The 20,621-nt window shown below is 33.8% G+C and overlaps 1 protein-coding gene across 3 annotated transcripts in view; it reads right to left on the bottom strand.

The window, feature by feature from the left end:
- Window positions 1–3,148: 3,148 nt before the first annotated feature.
- The window catches only part of LOC129260813 (microtubule-associated tumor suppressor 1-like), a 130,630-nt gene continuing 113,157 nt past the window's right edge, over window positions 3,149–20,621 (bottom strand). For all 3 annotated transcript variants that reach the window (XM_064114374.1, XM_064114372.1, XM_064114373.1), the window contains 9 exons: window positions 11,208–11,446; window positions 10,595–10,676; window positions 9,974–10,132; window positions 9,432–9,487; window positions 8,617–8,796; window positions 8,071–8,169; window positions 7,343–7,462; window positions 6,699–6,796; window positions 3,149–6,268 (listed from right to left, as the gene is read on the bottom strand). In XM_064114374.1, the coding sequence (XP_063970444.1) occupies window positions 6,004–6,268; window positions 6,699–6,796; window positions 7,343–7,462; window positions 8,071–8,169; window positions 8,617–8,796; window positions 9,432–9,487; window positions 9,974–10,132; window positions 10,595–10,676; window positions 11,208–11,446 (1,298 nt within the window). In that variant the 3' untranslated portion in view covers window positions 3,149–6,003. The remainder of the gene's footprint in view (window positions 6,269–6,698; window positions 6,797–7,342; window positions 7,463–8,070; window positions 8,170–8,616; window positions 8,797–9,431; window positions 9,488–9,973; window positions 10,133–10,594; window positions 10,677–11,207; window positions 11,447–20,621) is intronic.

Here is a 20,621-nt window from a genome sequence, read left to right as displayed (position 1 = left end):
AATCCATAGTCTAAAACCATGGTTTAATGCAGAATCACAGATGTACATCAATTACATTCAATATCATTGGTGTAAATCCTTGATGTTGTACTATTCAAGTGGGAGGGGGGTAAAAGAATAGATCACCCCCCCCCGAACAATAGGTACACCACTTGGATTTACGCCAGTGTTCAATATTGTACATATTTTTATTTTAAAAAAGTCGAGTAATGAATGGGTGATTTTATCATGGTGCTAAATTGACATTGTTACAACAGTTACCCTGTACTGTGTATAGGCCAACTGTTCATGTGAATTAACAGTGGGCTCAATTAAAAATGGCCTGATCATCAATCAAGCAACAAGTCTGTATTTTATGATTGTGCATTCATTATTGGACACACTGAATTATAAATGCGCCGAGTTAACCATAATTAATGCAAATCTGCATAGACCATGGTTTTAGACTGCGGATTCAAAACCATCTTTGTGCAATCGCACAAATGAAAAAGAGACACAGATGGAAAGTAAAGACAAGCATGAGTCACGACCTTGTCACATTGAATCCGGTCCAGGTGGGTATTGCTGTTTCACAAAGCTGTTTGTAAGTTACGAGCGACTTTACGGATGTTTCGAGATCCTTTCTTGTGGTAAATGATATACACAAGTTTTCATCTATGTTGATTTAGCGCCTAAGAAAGGATTACCAATCGTTCCTAAAGTTGCCCGTAACTTACTAACAGCTTAATGAAACACCTATTCCAGGTCACCATGTCAAACCAAATCACTCATTAACCAAAACATGTATACACGAGCAATTGATTTACACTAGTTTTAGGCTCTGTGATACTGGAAAGGATCCTCTGGTGTGCATGGACTGTCGAGATGAGTATTTCAGATAAGTATTTCAGATGAAGAGGGATAGAAAGAGGAAAAAGAATGAAAATAGTAAAAGAGAAAAGGAAAAGGGCACATATTTTCTCCACAGAGTATACAAAACACTTTGAAACATGAATATTAGATATAAACAAAAACTTTTATTGTACACCTGAAATAAAACATGCAAATATTTTGAAGATATACATGAAATACACATTTCCCATTTTCTCTTAAAAACAACCAATTTAGGGGTCAACGACAAATTTACAGCTACATAAAAAGATGTGTTCATGATTATTATTATTCTTCTATTTGATACACAAATAAGGAAGTCATAAACTTCATTTTGAAATACACTCCCCTCCCCTCCCTCCTTTAACGAGCATGTATTACACAAAAGCTGCAATAAATATTTTGTCTTTTTTTTAATATGTTAATTTATAATATTGGCATCATTCATAATGTACAGTCACAATATATAAATACAGATCAAAAGCAGTTGGATTTTCAACAATATCCATTGTAACATAGAATGCGCACATATATCTTCACAACCCTACTTGTATAGTATCTAGTTTACACATTGTATCATCAGAAAGCAACATACTATTGATTTTAACAAGCACACAACTAGATCGCAGTACAAGACATTTTCATCAAACAGACAAATTGATATTATTTTCTCTTTTATCTGTCTGCCATTAAATGCTGCTTTAAAAATTCATTTTCACACACTAAGTGCCATTACAAGAAAAAATGTATTGTGTTTTGATCAAATGTTTGTACAACATTTCCTTACAGCATGATCACACATGAAAAGAGCCAGGACTTTACTGAAAACTTGTGAAATATCTGTTAGAGGAAAATAGAGATCAAAATATTGAATAAAGTGACTTTTAGTTCAATAATTTAAGTGATATTGCTTTTATAAATGTAACATGATTGCTGCAATATTTTTCATCTACATTTAGTAGATAGTTTAAAGTATGATATGTCCAATTGCTAAACGAATAAAGATATTTCTTTTGGTTCTCTTGAACAAACAGACAATATTTTATTTTGAAGATTAATAAAGAAATAAAAGGTGGGTGTTAAAGGGTAAATACATAAAGAAAATGCTGAAAAAATCAATTTGCACAGAGTGAAACTATGACATTAATGCTTGTTTTTAAACAATTCATACATAATATTTCCTTTAAACATGAAAGACAATCACAGATAGAAATAAATTTGCTAAAACACCAAGAAATCTGACACACCTGTTGAACCATAATGCAATGAGATAATATAGTAAAATGAAAGAGAGCTTAGAAGAAAAACAGATAGAGAGAAAAGATACAGACACAATGAAAGAACACTTCAAAACTTTATACAAAGACAGACGCAACAAAAATAGCATCTTGCAACATAAACACAATGTTGCTTTTGTACAGGGAGCTTACAGACACGTCTACTCATTGCTAAGGTTTGATAAAATTATGTTAATAGAAACAGGTAGAATGTGGAACTAACGGTTAAATTTGTCTATATTTTCTATTACAATTACTATTTTGAATTAATCACAAATCTATATGGCTCCATTAAATAGTATACACTATTTGCATTGACAGTTACAGCTCAATATTTTACTCTTAATATTCTCTTACAAGAAGCAAACTTCCAGAGAGTTGAAAAGCCAGTAGTGGCTCGTATTTTACTGGCTATCATGAAGTTAATGAAATCTTCATAGCTTATGATATTAATGGCTGTGCTTGTTAACTGTTACAAAATCAACCAATAACATGACAACACTGTTAAAGTGACAAATAATATCTGACTGGGTGTGCCTAGCTTACAACAAATACACATGATTTTGCCCTAAAAGCTAAAATATCTTTTATGTTTCCTCCTTAACATGTTTGTTAGCCAATCCTGTTTTGATTATTAACATTCCTATCAAAATGAACTATCACTACCAACATTTTTTTGGAATGTAGAGAATGCACTTTGTCTGAAATTTGCAACACCTAGTTCAAACATGATCATGATATCTACAATCCTAATATTATGAAGTACAGATTTACTAGATTCAAATTAATAGGCTTCTTAACCCATTCTTTGACAAATTATAAAGATTTTCAAAAGAATTAATGTGTTAATTTATTTCCCCCGTATTTCACATAACTCATATAGTTTAGCTGGTACATATCTTTTACTCAATAATTTGATTATAAATGAAAACTAACAATATGTGGTATTTATATTTTTTCATAATTTATTAAAAACAAAGCAATGAAAAAGTACATCAAAATTAATTGATTTCATTTAAGAAGAAAATAATAATAAATAAGAAAATAATCACAAATAGAGGGAAGGTGAAAAATGAAGACACAAGGGAAAAAGGAAAACATCCATAAAAGGAAGATTTCTTAAAATCTAAACACTAAAACATCATCAACCATCCTAAATACTATAGATCATAGTGTACTATAGAAGATTGTGGTGCAGTGTGTGATTAAAACATGTAATGAAAACCCATCACCGATCTAACACTTGATAGAGTAGCACCAATTAAAGCAGTAAGAAGGGAACAAGAAACCAGTCTCTTAGATTGGTCCTTAATTTCCCTAAGATAGAAATAAACAAACATGCAATCCATGATCATTGCACTTTACCAAAGTTCATATCTGCAACAACTAAACCCCCATAACATAAATATCAAATTCCTCTACTTTAAATAATATCTCCTTCATAATAAATGCTTTAGAATATATTTTACCATCTAACCAAATCTTCTGCAGGAATATTAATTCCTCAACTTAAAAAAAATAGTTTGTTCACTACTTAATTAATTTCTTTTACATAAGCTATGTCTTGAAATCATTCATATAAATCAGATATATATACCTGATTTTTGTTTCAATTATATGAAACAATTGTATATTCACACACATGTTCTAGCATGCAGTGCCTTTCATCTAAGAATACCAAGCTCTGATTTCTATTCAAACCCAAGCTTCCGCAATGCGTCTCTTATGTTATCTACTTCTATATTAATTCTTGGTAGACATCTGGCATCTAGCCAAACAATATCTAGTTTCAAACACCAATTTTAAAGATTTAATTGGCAGTATATGCTCATGTTTAGCCTATACCTGATAGTAAAATCTATATTGATATTACAATTATTAAGAGGAATAGTTGTAATCCATATGTAGGCTGTGGTAAAGTGCAATGTTCGTAATCTATCCACTAGATAGGAATAATTTAACTATGAAATGACACATAATTTACACAATGCTTGATATACAGATCTTTCATGAGGTAATTACAAAGAGCATAACTTGATAGAAAGTTTTAAAAATAAAGTAAAATAATCAATAGAATATCATTACACAAATAAACATTTTATTTACAATCAGAAATATTCATTATATTTTAGAAAGAGATATGTGTTGGGAGAGGATACAAGGTCAGAGGTCATACTCTTGGTGGAGAACAATCAATTAAACCCCTTTAACACCATCACACAAATACTACACAATGGGACTACACCAACAACTCTTCAATTACCATGGTATCTTATCTTTAAATCTATTCCTCACAAGAATATTTGAAGGAATATGATCTTCAGTAATGTTAAGCCTTACTGGCACTGTAACCTATCACTTCCTGAATACTAAACAAGTGAGCTGCTTCAGAATAATTTAATGGTGCTTAACATCTAATAGTAGACTATCTTCAACAAACAAAACAGAAAGATTTAATTCCAAATAAAGGCAATATATCTTTGTCTTTGGCACCCAAGAATATATAAATGGCACACTGAAGAAAAAAAAGCGAAAGAAAAAAAAGAGTAGTTTCCATTCTAAATAAAGTATATCACATGTTTCACTTCTATGACTTTGAACTAAGTGATTGAAATAATCACTTGAACTCCAAAAGACACAAGAAAAAGGTTGTCACAGGAATATTTTTGATGGAGATTAATAAGCATGCAAGGGACACACTCACTATTTATATAAAAATCAGTGTATTTTTCTGAACAACAAGCTTTAAATATCATGCTTAATGATGATACTTCCAAATATATTCTTAAAAGAAATGAAGATTTTGTCAAATTCATGGCATGTATAATTTATAATGAGGAGTAAGTGGCAAACAAATATGAAAGAGAGAGACAGAAATAATTTTGTGTCCATTTTCAAGAGTAGCATATTTTTATTTCATGTTTCACCATAACTATGGAGGTTACTAATTCAGTTTTAAGTACATTTCAATCTGTCTTTCATATTATTTTCTTTTTTAAATTAATTCATTATTTCTTGAGTTGCTTCTTTTCTCACACATTGAAATCTTAGAGGCTCATATTATAATATGACAATCAAGAGAATGCTGAAAAGTATTTGCAGTTCATGAGTTTATTACTGTTAATCTCACAACATTGACTAATTTCAGATGCAAACAATCATTATTCTTTTTTACTGAATTCAAACAGAGTTTTGATTACTTGACTACTGTTTACGAAATGAAATAGTATTAGGTACACATATACTGTACTACTGCTGAATACGCGAAAGTCCAACATTTACTTATTATCATAACAAGGATTTATTCAAATAAATGTCTACTGTTTGATGTTGTAACGATTAATATTAATGTCCGTTTGTTTAAAATTTATGATTTCAGTAAAACCTTTCAAACATGCATTAATTCTTGTTTCACATTCATCTTACTACTCCGATGCATGATTTGCTAATCACATTATTTTGTATAATATGCCACTTGTAGCATCGTTGCCTCATTTATCATAATCATCCTCTCTTCAAATATTGCAACATATAACCTTTAGACGACCTTAATCTCAAAACCCATCAAATTTTATATCACTATCTTCCTTCTTGTCTCAGAATATTGCAAGAAGATAAATCACAATTCGTTGAACCTTCAGAATATTGCAATGTGGAATATTCAGCGATCTGATGAGAAGTGCCCTCTATCATCCACATGATGACAATCTAGGCATATGATGAAGACATCTTCTGCTATATACCACAGTGGTATTGACCAATACAAGCGATATCCTGCATCTTCATTGAACGCATCTGGTACATGGTTATACCTCATCAGTAGACCCATGCGAGCACATCCTTCATCATCGTCATTTTACGATAAATGCGGATGGTTTGGTGAGAAAACGCCACTTTCATGACTCTCCGTGGAGCTTGATCGCGAGAAGCCTTTCCGTGCTCCTGTCGGTGATGGGGATGGTGAAGGGGTGGACGTTGCTTTGAAGCGGGGTGGGGGTGAAAGGTTATCACCTTGGTTTAGTTTCCACATCAACTCCTCGTTCTCCATGGAAAGTCTCTTATTGACGCTACTCTCACGCTCGTATGAGGCCCGCAAGTGTACATGCTCAGTTGATAGTTGCCTGTTTGAGGAATAGTAAGAATTCACAATGCAAAACATCTAATTTCCTTAAACTCATCTTACATTCTTTACATTTCACCTAATATAATAATTCTCCTAACACTGTTTTAAGGTGTAAGATGCAAGGTTTAAATTTTGCATATTTCCATTTTCTTGGTTTCTCTCTAAGCAAACAAAATCTCATCTCTCAAATGCATACCTTGCAAAGGATATTCACAAGACTCCTTTCTTTAATCATATTTAATATTAGGAATTCTATCTACATTTCTTTTTCTTCATGCTTTTTTAGTCATGCAAGTTCAAAGTTAAAGCTTTATTATGAGGCTCATTAGATTCAACCTATGTATGTTTGACTGTAAAATCTTTAACAACAGCTGCCCATTTCTGGTCTCTTCTGCTATCCAGTATACATATGGATTGTTCCTACATACCTTTCATATTCTGTTTTGCGTTGCATGAGTGCTTGGACGTCTTCAACCTTCGCTGTCAAGTTCTTAATCCTCTCATCCTTATCAGGAATCAAGTCAACCTAAGAAAAAGAGAACCATTATAATAATCACAATGTTGGAATACAAAATATTAAGTATTTTTTGTTCAATTATCAAAGATAAATCTACAAGAAGAAGAGCATACACAGACATGAAGGAGGAACATGCACCCATAGAAAGAGAGGTGCAGGAGCAGATATGACAGACTTCCTGTGTTTTCTTTTCTATTGGGAAATTATATAACATATGTTCCACTGACATAGACTGTATTGGACATTCTTGAAATATTGTATCTCAATTTTCTAGTTTTAAGAACTTGTCATGCCCTCAAATTATCATGTCTTCAGCAGTTTATGATGTGAAAAGAATAGAAGTAGCATAGAAGAATAGTAGAAGTAGAATCAAACAAGTGTGGGTTGGATGTACGAAAAGGATGGTTATTTCAAGGAATTGCCCCATTACAGTCTTTGTGTTCAATTACTTTGCATTCTCAACAACAAACAAATTCACAGAACTAAGAATATAACATATTAGCACCACAACGAATTGACTTAAGTTTGTATTGTAGTTTCTTTAGATATGCTAACCTCTTTTTGAAGAGCCATCTTTGCTATCCTGAGGTCATGTATCTCTTGATTTTTAATCTCCATGACAGCTCTCATACTGGCTACCTCGTCTGGTAGATGCTTGTACTGAGCTATGGCAGCCTGAAAGAGAAAACAATCAAATTCATAATTTCCTTCATAAGCTATACAGCTACGACTATATTTCTATTCCCTTGTATAGGGCATTTGCCACAGTTACCTTTTTCTATCCCTGTCATTCCAAGGGCCAATGTATAATGTATTGTGACAATGCTTTTCATTTATACTTTAAACTTTTATTTATTTGGCCGAATAAATAATAAAGGGAAATGGCCTTCGTAGAATCAAAATCACAACATCACCACCACTACATTTACATCGGATCGACTATCTAGAAGATTTAGATAGGTGTGAAATTTTCTCTGCAAACTATCCAAGGAATGAACTACACGTCCAAACTGAAACCCTTCACAATTGACTTTGTTAAATATAATAAAAGAGTAATACCAAGCACCAGGTGTAGATAGCATAGTGAGACAACTCTTCAGTCGATCAGTAGGTTAACAAATCAATAAGATTTTATTGAATTACTTTGATAAAAGTAAGTAGTTTTTTGGTTATTGTTTTGGAGAAGAAAACAACCCTTCATTAGCTGGTAAGGTAGTCCATAAGGATCCACAAAAAATAAGGTTATTTGTACAAAAATGAAGTCTGTTATTTCAAGAATTTACCTGAACTTTGGCATCATCGTCTTTTCTTAAGGCTTCCTCTAATTCTTGCGTTCTTTTGATTTGACAATCACATTGGTACTTCCATTTGAAAATCTCATCCTGCCGAAATAAAGAAAGTAAATATTCAACATATTATGAGGAGACTATACAAGTCTAAGTGGTGTATGCATAGGTCATAGAGTAAGTTTTCTTGATCAAACTAAGTTGAGTGACAGCTTAACTATAGCACCACTCAAAATCTGATTGCCTATAAAAAGAACATCTAAAATTAACCAATAGGCCTACCAGTTCCTTGGTTCAATGTATATCAGCAAAATCATAATAAAATGTTGATTTACAGAACTGAATCCATAAATAGCGATTGTAGCACATAATCTTCCTTTAAGCATTCATGTTTTATTCGCAATCAGGTAGGAAATTATGACCACCAAAACCAACATATTTCAAAAAATGAAAGGCATGTTTGATATAAACCATAAATCCAAGCTCATATTTCACTTATAATTAGGACAACACTACAAGTCTCAATAAATTTGATATTTTTACCTGTAGCTCTCTAATCCTCTCCTCTGCATCTCTCTTAACAGTCTCTATCTCCTTGTCTTTCTCTCTGGTAATCTCCTCTATGTGGTCTATGTGATTCTGATTGATCTGAGCTACATGCTCTGCGTGTTGGTCCTCAATATCATGGATTAAACTCTGATGACTCGCTGTCATGTCACACATCTGGGCATAAAAATAGGAAATATGTTAGTCCATCATTGGTCTTTTTGGGGTTATAGGTTTTATTACAAAAAAGGCCACATTCAACTAATCACTATCATCAATATAATCGATACTATCATCATCATCGTCATCAACATCAACATCAACATCAACATCAACATCATCATCATCATCATCATCATCATCATCATCATCATCATCATCATCATCATCATCATCATCATCATCATCATCATCATCATCATCATCATCATCATCATCATCATCATCATCATCATCATCATCATCATCATCATCATCATCATCATCATCATCATCATCATCATCATCATCATCATCATCATCATCATCATCATCATCATCATCATCATCATCATCATCATCATCACCATCACCACCACCACCACCACCACCACCATCATCACAACCACCATCACCATAATCACCACTACTACCACCACCACTAACATCATAATCATCACCCACATCATCACTGTCACCATAACCATCAACATTATCACCACTATCATCTTTTTCCACATCATCAATATATCAACATCATAATAACAACCATCATCATAATCCTCATCACATTGACCGCCACCACTACCCCTCTATCTTCCTTCATTCCTCACCTCTTGTTGGTGGCCATCTGCTAGTCTTCTAATTTCCTGTGTGTGCTCAGTGGCCACTGTGAGGGGAATCATGGAAATATAGTTATTTAAATTTGTCTTTACAAAATAGTTTATTTGTAAATCCTATTAAAAAGACTACCATTTTATCAAAATGAAGGAATTTAAACTAGTGACTATAATATCTCTACATTGAAGAATATCAAATAACAACTATTAACAAAATAAAAAAAAGTTTTGGTCTAACACATTAAGAAAATTTGCCAGAAGAGAAACTGTCCATGAACAAGGGACTCCCTAAAGAAGTATGTAAGATCATCACATTATCCAAAAACAATACTCTAGAGTTCTGTCCCAATTAACCTACACTCAAGACTTCATTGATCTATTTTTTATTCTCTGATATCTCATGACGTAATTCAGTTCAGAAAAATATGATTTTAAAAGCTGAATGTATAAAATAAGAGGATGTTATTATGCCATTTTATGCCTTTAAAAAAAAAAAAAAGTCATGTCAGGATTATAAAAGCAGACTTCCTACTCACTTGTTTGTATATCTTTGCTATGCTTGGCCCTGAGTGTCTCAGTAAGATCTCTAATCTCCTCTATATGAAGGAGCTCTGTTCTCCTAATCTCCTCTTCATGGGTATGTGTCTCCATGTTCAGCTCCTCCTGGAGACGACAAATCTCAGCCTCTTGTTGAGCTAAGATGAAGAAATAATGAGAACAAATTGTTACTTGTTATAGTCATCCTGAAACACAGCTCCTTGGAGATTACTCTGCAATGTTAACCATTAAACCATCTCATGATACAGGCATGTATATACATTATCCTTTGAGCAACCTTTTATCTTGATGCAAAATAAAGAGCGTATTCTTATTTGGCCATGAGATTATTAGATTGCATTGAAAATATATGAATTAATACCAGACCAAATAGATTTAAGGTGCAATTCATTAATATAACTGTTCAAGCCATGCTTGTTTCAGAGCATTGTAACTCTTCATACGAGGTCAGATGTACTTATTTTATGGGATTGCCCATCTACATTTCATCTGAAATTCCTCAGTCTTAGATGAATAAATCTGCATCAGTCTTTAGCCAATACTTTATTCTGACTTTATCAACCAGTCATGATAAATGATGCAATAATAATGTAAAATACCTGTTTCAATTGTTGACATTGTCACCTGGTTCTGCAGCTTTTCATTCTTAGCTTTGAGATAGGGAGAAGAGAAGCCATCGACCTGTACAAACAAAATAGGAAAAATAGAAAAATAATCTATGAAATGGAGACAAAATGAGTGATTCTTCTCAATAGTGATTTTCTGTTGCGAAGTCCATTTGTAGGTCTAGATAGAAATGAAATACATCTCCCACACACATACAAAGACACTACAATGACCCATGATAATAATGATCAAATAATAATCATTAAATTGATTTCTGCTCACAAAGCCATATCAATTTCTATATTATAATGATTTCTATTTTTTATTCTTTTCAGGTTTTATAAGTTACAGCACCTTTCCTTGGAATAATTAACCATTGAATTTGAGAATTAAACAAATAAAAGTAATATTAATCATCATCTTTTTAATAACATTACTAGTTCTTTGCATGATAACACTTGAACAAGCTCTCTCATTCTTTTAATTTGTATTGTGCATCTCTGAATAGAATATCAGAACATGAATTACCCTAAATTTCTATTATATTCATCATAACCTTTATGAATTGTCTTAATATTATTAACAACAAATAAATCTATGACTAACCTCATGTGAGAGATATTTGACAATGGTTGCCATGGCATCAAAACCCTTGGTAGCATCCTGGAGTTGTTCTTTGGCTTTGGAAAGCTGATGAAACCTTGTCTCACATAACGACTCAAGACGCCTGATCTCTTGCGATGCTTCACCGTTGACGAGTGATGTATAGACCAGATCTGGTGGGGATGCATGTAGGGTGTGGGCTGTCGTCTTGGGTTTCTGACCATGTTTGTCTTGATGGGGGTCTATGGAAGACAAAAAGAGAAAAGAATAAAGGAAAATATTTTATGTGGTTTACTTGAAATCTGTTAATATACAGGTACATATATGTGATACAAAAATATAAAAGAATGCACTTCATTCCAGACTGCTGGTCTTAGCTCTGATTAAGACTTGATGAATATGATTTGTTTGACTTAGATATTCAAAAGGTTAGAGTTGACTTGGAATTTGATACTAAACAAGTTGAATTGTAAATGTCAAAATTATTTCATAGCAGGACTGACCAGGGTTGGAACTGATTCACCAACTGTAAGACTTCCTTCCCCCTTCCCACTCACAGTTAGAAAGACTATGAGGTCTCTACAGCAGGATACTCCATCCCTTTCCTTACCCCCTCACTTCATAGCTGCCAGAGGAGAAGTGGGAATTTATACTATATTTCTACTTTGACATAGCCACACAGTAACTACATGTGCCAATGCAGGGAGTGTTAGAATTTATCATAAAAAGCACCTACAGGTGTCAATAGCCCCTAACCTCCTAATTATACAGTGAAAATATGTAGATGTATTAAGGGGGCAATGGATAGTATGGACCAAAGGCAGTGATTTTGTGATGTATTTGGTACATCGGGGGGGGGGGGGGGGCAAGATGAACCTCTCCAATAGGCTGCTGTACAAAATTTGAACAGGATCGCCACCAATTGTATGCACTTAAGACAAAGACCCTGATCATTTTACAAAGTCACTAAGAGAGAAATGGAATGGTATGAAGCATAAGCAACAAACAGTACAACAATACGACAGTCACTAATCCAGTAGAGTCACCGATCCCCTAACACTCTATATCATGAGGTACTTCATAATGTTTCCCACAAGTTCAACAAGCCCATCTAAATATTCATAGGAGTAGAGCAGAAGTCATCTTACACATGCACAATGCTGAAGAAGTAAGTCCCATATCGTCTTTTGAAAACAACTTGCAGAGGATAAACAGAAACTGACTTTTCAAAAAATCTCCAATACTTGGCAAATATTCCAGTGATTCAACCAGTTCTGCATTCAAGATCTAGTTCAAACCTTGTCAAACAATTCTCCCACAATAGCACTATTATGCCTGCAATTAATGAGCTGAATAGCATTAGGTTATAGTACTTGTTCCTATCCTGTTATTTAAACATACAATATATAAATATTCAGTCCGACGTGCTATATCCTGTGCCCTGTGACCGAAAGAAAAGTGTTAGGAAGATAACGCTTGGATCAGTTCCTCCTTCAGAAGTGTGTGATGATTATTTGTACTTCAAGAGTAATCAGAGCATAACTTATTCCTTACTGATAGAGACCTTTCATTGATATAAAGGACTTTCTTTAGAATTTTATTAGTTTCATTCAAGTTTTATTAGGGTAGACTTCTCTATTTGAATCTTTTGCCTAATTCTAGGACTTTTCAATGTCATCAGTTTCAACAAACCAAGTTATAAACGATACAGTGGTGAGCACTACTACAATTCTATATTTTGTATCTGCATTTATATTTTATCAACAAAAAGCCCATATTCCACTATAACAGAAATGAAAGACATAGTAATAAAAAAAATATTTTGGGAAAATAATGTAACTACACCTACCTCCAAATATTGACGGAAGTAGACTACAAAAATACATATTTAATCCTTTCTCGGTTCTAACAGCACACTGACAAGATGATTAGTTACTCTATGAAGACATAATTTTCAATGATTGCATACTACTCTACACGAGTGTATTTTGGTTTACCAGTAGCTACTAGCTCCCAACTGAAGTAATCATTATTGAAGCTATAAACAGGACTTATCTCACCCATTCACTTTCAGAATGAATTAGAAATAGGCAGAGTTTTGGAAAGGAAGTGACAAGTAATGAAATCTTAAATACAGAGGCCATTTTGCGGTCAAAATATAACATCCTGTTAGGAATGATTTACACACCTTGTGTTAGAACTAATTAATTCAAGGATACAGTACACCTATATGGATGGTATTACTAAGAATAAAAACCTTTAGGTGGAAAAATCATAATAAATCATAACAGTGAGATCAAGTCAAAAACTAAATAGCTAAAGGAATTTATCATGAAAAATCCAACCACTCAGGCTATTTGATGATGACAATTTATCTCCTCATTACCACATTGATATCCAAGTCAATGTGCTTCTATAGCAAGAAAAGATTTCTAACACGAGTGGAAGTTTCGGTCAGGAAATATTCGCTGCATTGTCACATTTTTCTGAATAATTTCACTTAAAGCTTCACACCCGATGTAGCATACAGGATGTTAGACTAGGAAACACTTGGTGATGGAGACAATGTGTCTAATGGTTCTTAGAGACAAAAGGTTACATCTGTCCAAACGATTAACTTTCAAGGCTTGTCTAACATTAAGATCAGCAACAGGAATACATATCTCATAATGCCCTTTTTTCTACAGGCCTGCATGTTATGAGTTAATAATTGTCACCATATGCTATACTGGTGGAATGAGCTCTGAAACACCATTCTGATATCATGAATACATAACTATCATCCTAACTACTAATTTACATACCTATTAATCAATGATACAACTATATTAATTTATTCATTTCTTAACTTGTTGTATTTGGCTGTTTATTGTATCTAGATTCCTGTCAATATATTCCGTTAATGACTAAACAAAGGACACTTCCGATATCTACCGAAAATCATGAAAATCATATTAGGAATAACATAGACAGAAGGCCTGGTTCCAATACAGTGAGAGTCTAACGTCATATCCTTTAATCATATCACACATACACGCCATACTATGCAATACCATATCATACCTAATAGCCCATGAAGCCGTTTCATACTTCACCTACACCCTCATATAAACATCATAACAAAATCCTATGTATTATTTCCTACTTGACATGGTGTACAGGTGGTTTAATTAATAATATATGGTCAAAATTACACAATTTGAAGAAGTAAGAAAGAAATTTAGAAGGATGGTCCAATATGTGCTTCCTTTACGTAAGCTGTAATCAGCATATGAACTCTGGGGTTTGCCAGGGGTAGATGCCAGAATATTTCAGGGTTTTTATTTGAATATCCTCCTTTACAGAATAGGGAGATGTGTCCACTCCCCCAAAAAATTTAAAAGATTAAAATAGATAGATAGATAAATAAATACGAAAATATGAAAAGAATATAAATTCATTGGGTCTTTGACCGTCTTTCTATATTTCCTATATGCATGAACTAAACTTCTCTCTTAAATTAAATATATCTTTCAATAACAATAGTTTATGTATAAGTGTTGTTTTTTTCTTCACTCATTAACTTCATCTATTGAATATAAACAACCAAATTGTATTAAAACACAATGGCTACAGCCAGAGAATTAATGACAATTAGCACCTTCAACACTCTACATACAATATACAAATGGTTTATAAGTTGCCTTTAATAATCAAAGTCATATCTATCATTTTCATTATTCACTGATATTCCTCAAATATTTTCATTGGGTACAAAGTTGGCACCACAAATAAAATAATCTCTAGATATCATGCTAAAACTCAAACAAGTATCTGACATCATAATACTACTCATTTTTACATCATAAATACGAGATATTGATCACAGACTATATTTAGATATATCCAGGCGGCACGAATACAATTGGATTTGTATTTTTTCTTTTACGGGTGAGATGATTATGAGTGCATTCTAATTCTTTTTTCCTAAATCCTTTCAGGGCTGTCCAAATCTTTTTAATACCCTGTCATGTTATATTTGAATCTTTGCCAAGGTTTGAAAACGTATGACATGGTCTTGACTGTATTTTTGGGCTCATATTATGGGCCTATAAATTTCCTCGATGAGATTTAGTGTTCAAAATAAAGCAAGCCATTTTAAAAATTAAAGTCACTTCGTACTTTACAAATTCTTGTAAAGGGAATTGATTATACTAATAACGGAAAACTTAGGAGAATATTCAAGTCTATAAGACAAAATATAATTTCTGAAATTGTACTCCTTGACATTTTGGTATTACAAAGGAAAAAATATGATAAGATACTGAAAGTTTGCATCCCCCACCCCCCCCCCCAAAAAAATACATGTAAATAAAGAAAATCTAATTAATCTGTAGGGAAAGGGTAAAAAAAGAGTAGTAAAGTCAATGAGAGAGAAGGAAAGAGAGGGGAAAAAACAACACAGGCTGCAGTCCATAAACATTATTCTCTGTCAAAATGTTAAAATTGGAAAGGGAAATGTCGCCATGGTAACCACTTCCACAGTGGAAGGTGGATATTTATCAAGCTGAAAGACTGCTCAACAATCAGAATAAAACATCTCCTGGACTAAAAGATCTACGAAAATGAGGAAATATGGTGGGCTATGACTACAGGATACACCCATCTAAAGACTTATGGCTGCCAAGAGAATGATCACATCAAGGAGCTATGTGTTTTATAGCTCCATGTTGGAATACAGAGTCAACATTTAATGATCAGTGAACTTTCAATTATTTTCAAATATATAAGGCTAATCTTGCTATGGTTTAGTAAACAGTACTTCATATTAGTTGGACAAAATTAGATAATTTAATAAAGATATAAATTAACCCCCCCCTAAAAAAAATAAAAAATAATAATAATGATAAAAAAAACATAAAAAAAACTTGTCATTCATTGAGAGCGTAATTCCCAAGGTTTTTTTTTTCTCACATAAAAGTTGTAATTCATTTAAACAAAACTTACTCCTGATCTTGTAATAAAAAATGACATTGCATTAAACATGAAGCTGAATTCAATATATAGATATGAATTAAGACATTAACAAAAACCAACAATTTTTCAATTGTTCATGAAATGATTAAGCAAGCATTTAACTTTCAATTTTGAGATAGTGTAATAAATGCATTTATGATTTGACCATCCACTCAGAAAAAGGAATATTTACAAATTCTACCCTTCAGATCCCTGACTACATATCTCATTTACTTACCCCTTCTCCATCAACCATACCTTACCCATATAATTAAAACAAACATCTCATCCCCCGCGATTCCTCTCCTCTCTCAAGGGTAAGAAACAGGAGCATGGTCCCTTGCCCCCTCCTACCAGTCAACTTCCTGCCCCCCACACTCATTTCTTAAATGTCATCAAAAGCTAAGTAAAAGGAAGGATCAAGTTACCCTTGCATGGAAGTCTCTATTAAAACTTAAAATCTTTGAGGAACCTTAAAGAAAGTTATGAAATGACTTTAGATTGGGATGAGGGGGGACAGAACAGGGAAGGGGGTAACCAAAAGTATATCTTTTAATACTAACTTCACGAAAAGTAGAGAGCCTCAATAAGGAGTAAATGCAAAAGAATTATATTACTTTATGCAACTGAATGACACATAAACCTCATCACAAAGGAAAATAAATAAAATGACTAAATTAAGTTGAAAATTCAATTATAATATAACAGGTGTTACAAAACAACAAAGAGTCTTGGCAAGAAAAATTGTCCACAATCTTTTATAAAAAGTCTCATTTTGAAGGAAAAAATATCAAAAATGGAATCAACCAAATCCCTATTTTAGCCACCTATTACATCACATGTCCAAACAATAGAGGTCAGCTGTTATTGTGCAACTGAATTATATATCAGCATATCTTTTTATATAGTACTTGGCAGTCAGTAACCTCACTTATATCAACAGAGTGAGTTTGAAGAAAGATACGAACATGATATCTACCCTTCAACTTGGCTTGGTGTTGACAACACTCTGTCCGTGTCCAAACAATATGAGTGGCGATCCGCTGACCCAACGTGACCTTCAGCGGAGATATGCAAGGTCGTATTCCCACAGCAACGCCATTGGTGCGTGTGTGAAGCCTGCCTGTAAACATGACGCAAAATGGCCGCTCCAAGCATATCACCATACCCTCATGTTTAAGGTCCACAAGTTGGCTCTTACCGGTCACAGATTGTCCTATTCCAAACTCAAAGTCAACCACTGCTCTCCGATAGCATCCGATGGTAACGTGTTAATCTCTTGGTAAGTGCGTGAGTGCGTCAGCACTATTTCTTACCCCCCTCGCACCCCTTACCATGGGTACAAGAGGCCCCCTCCACTATCACCAGTGAGTCCTTCCATGGGAAGCTTCCTGGATGATTTCAATTCAATCTACGTCAAAGAGCCCTCTATGGTTGCCTTGATGTCAGCTACAAATAGACCTAAGGAAGTAGTCATTACCAATAGCCCATCACTGACAGCACCCGACAGCAACTAACACATCTACATTGCACTAATCAACAAATTATCTCTGTTAATCGGCCTTAACTTATGAATTGTAACAGGATATTGGTTTAGAATCAGCAGATTTGGAATCAAGGGTAGCTGTATCTCTTGCATTCCCTCGTTGGTCCAGGCCCTTATTCCCTGGTTGATGAGTGAGTCAGGATGGTCACTATCCTCTCCTAAAGGGCCTGTTAAACCTAGGCGCTTTAACCAGAGAACATCAATGTATGTATGGCAAGCCATCTCTCATTTCATCTATTTCCTGATATGAAGAATTGCCTTTTGTTAGAAGCACAAAATAATATATTATTTTGCACCAAATCCAGTATATTAAGTGCTCAAGGTGTTAAAATGATTTCTTGATAAAATAATTTGATTTATTGAGTTTGTATTGTTACAAACACAATTCTTGATATAAAGTATGGAAAGTTTCATATCAGGAAATAGGATTAAAAGGAGAAAATTGCTTGTCATATGTACATCAGCAAAAAGGCAGTTGTCCAATTCGGACCCTTGTGAGAGGAAAGTAGCATTCCCATCCAAACATGACTAGTGTGACAGCCCCCCTAACCATCTCAGACTCCCATCCCCACCATCTACCGGAGAAGACAGTCGATAAGAAATGCCAGACGATTCCTCGGGACAGGAGATATCTGTATTTCCCGTTCTCAAATTTTCTTTTTATTTTCCCAACCTTTCCTGCTTCAGTCATCACGAATGATCAGCTCACAGACGGGTGTTTCCTTTATGAATACAGGAGAGTGACAGACAGAAATGGATGACCTCTGTGACTTTTCACATTATTCATGAAAAAGGTCTTCAAATTTTAAGAAAAATTGAAAACCAAGCAACTGGGCATGAACAAGTATCTCCCTGCATCTGCCTTCATTATTCCTGATTTTGAGTTATTCAACAGTTCAAAAAAATTCAAAAAAAATAAATTACCAATTTAAATCTGGTAAGTTCACTATCACATTTTATAATGCAAAAGCTTTGAAAGTTCCCTAAGCTATGATAGCATATTCCATCATTTAATATAGTTCTTCTGTCTGTCAAATCATATTTTAGTGATTATTTGACACTTCATAAACTGGATTCATGTGCAAGGGATTAACATGTATTAGTCAGAGTCATATGCATTCTTACAATCAAATCCAAATGACATCACAAACTTGAAGTCTGATAGGCAGGCTGTATATCACATGGAGAGGATAGAGATCTACTGATTGGCTTGGATAACAGCATGATTTACAGCAAACCTTCTAAAAGTCCATGAATACATTCCCAAAAATCTTGCAGCATCACAGAACATGACACTGAGTCACATCTGAATTCATGCTTCAAACCCAATTAACAAATTGATCCACTTGAAATCACCACACCTAAATTTCATTATGACTCTAAATATAGATAAAAACAGGAATGCCAACTATCTCCTCTCATCTCAATTTAATCCTGCGTTATATTCCCTTTCCAAAAGTTAAATTGTGACATTATCCCTCTTAATGCAAAAAGGAAAGTTACAAATATTTGGATGCTACGGATTCTGAAAATAATATGACGTATGAATAAACACACTATGAGAAATTGGTTTCAAAAATGGACATCTAGAAGTTATTTATATTGAAAATAACCTAAAATATCCTCGAGCAGGATACAAAATTGATGTTTCATCTAATCTACAAGCATAGAATAACCATATGATATTACATATTACAAATTGCATAGATGTGACTTGAGACAGAAGATTTTTTTTCTTAAATCAGTAATACAGTAGGAAATTGCAGAAATTGTTAGGCCAATTTTCAAATATGCCATAATAATCAACTCTTTGATATAGGCATCCATTGGAAAGACAAGGCAAAAAATCAGATGCAAAGATATATGACTATGGCCAACTGAAGTAGTTTACAAGCTCAGTATTATCCAAAACTCCTTTTTAATATTCATACTTTGAAGATTATCAAGACTCAGAAAGGATCAAAGCATAATCCAATGCAGAACTTGATCATGCAGATTGAAAATCACTTGTTTCTTAATGTCTACATGACAATGACCAGAAGGTTTCTAATCCATGAGATTTATGACAAGATGATGATCATCTGCTACCAATAAACTGGATGACTACTCAGGGCTGGGATGAAAATAATTGAACTTCAAAAGTGATCCCAGGGATAAATCCTTTCTGGATGTCGGATTAAAGCCATTCAGGTCACTGATGGGAAGATAATCCAAAGGGATTAGTTTGAAGAATAGATGTTTAAGGTAGGGTAGAAGCAGAGCAAGGCAATGACTTCAGGTTGCATCTTTGGTGAAAGTCATCCTGCAAGGTGATCATCATTGAATTTTCACTGACAAGTATTACAAGCTACTGAAATCCCTACATCGGATTGGTTGAGAGCAAATAGTCAGTGAAAATCACTGATAAACTCTCCATGAAAAGCTCTCCTGCAGTATTTGCTGGTTACAAAGTAGTAATTAAAAGTACTAAGGGCATGGTATCAAATGGGTTCACTAGGACTGCTAGGACATGAGTAGCAATTATAAATTAATGATAGCTAAGAGTGATCCATGGCTTTGGTACAACATTAATCTCTGAACTTTTATAGGAACTTCAGGTAAAATATGATATCCACTGGTTACATCCTTTTAAAACACATTGACTAGTGAATTATTCATTTCCCACATTGCATAGGGACCACCTTGTCTCCATACCCAGTGGGTTAGCAATTTAAACACTAGATGCCCTACAGAGGTTTAAATGAGTCAAATCCAAGTTAGAAATGTTAGGAATTGGTTAGTACACATCCATTATGTTGCTCATCAGAGTTGGTTATTTCCGAGTGTTTCATTACAACTGTTCAGATCACTTACAGGTTATAATCCCAGAAAGATTC

The sequence above is a fragment of the Lytechinus pictus genome, unplaced genomic scaffold (assembly GCF_037042905.1).
Source record: "Lytechinus pictus isolate F3 Inbred unplaced genomic scaffold, Lp3.0 scaffold_19, whole genome shotgun sequence".
NCBI lineage: Eukaryota > Metazoa > Echinodermata > Echinoidea > Temnopleuroida > Toxopneustidae > Lytechinus > Lytechinus pictus.
The sequence above is the reverse complement of the archived record's forward strand: the minus strand, read 5'-3'. Positions and strand labels throughout refer to the sequence as shown.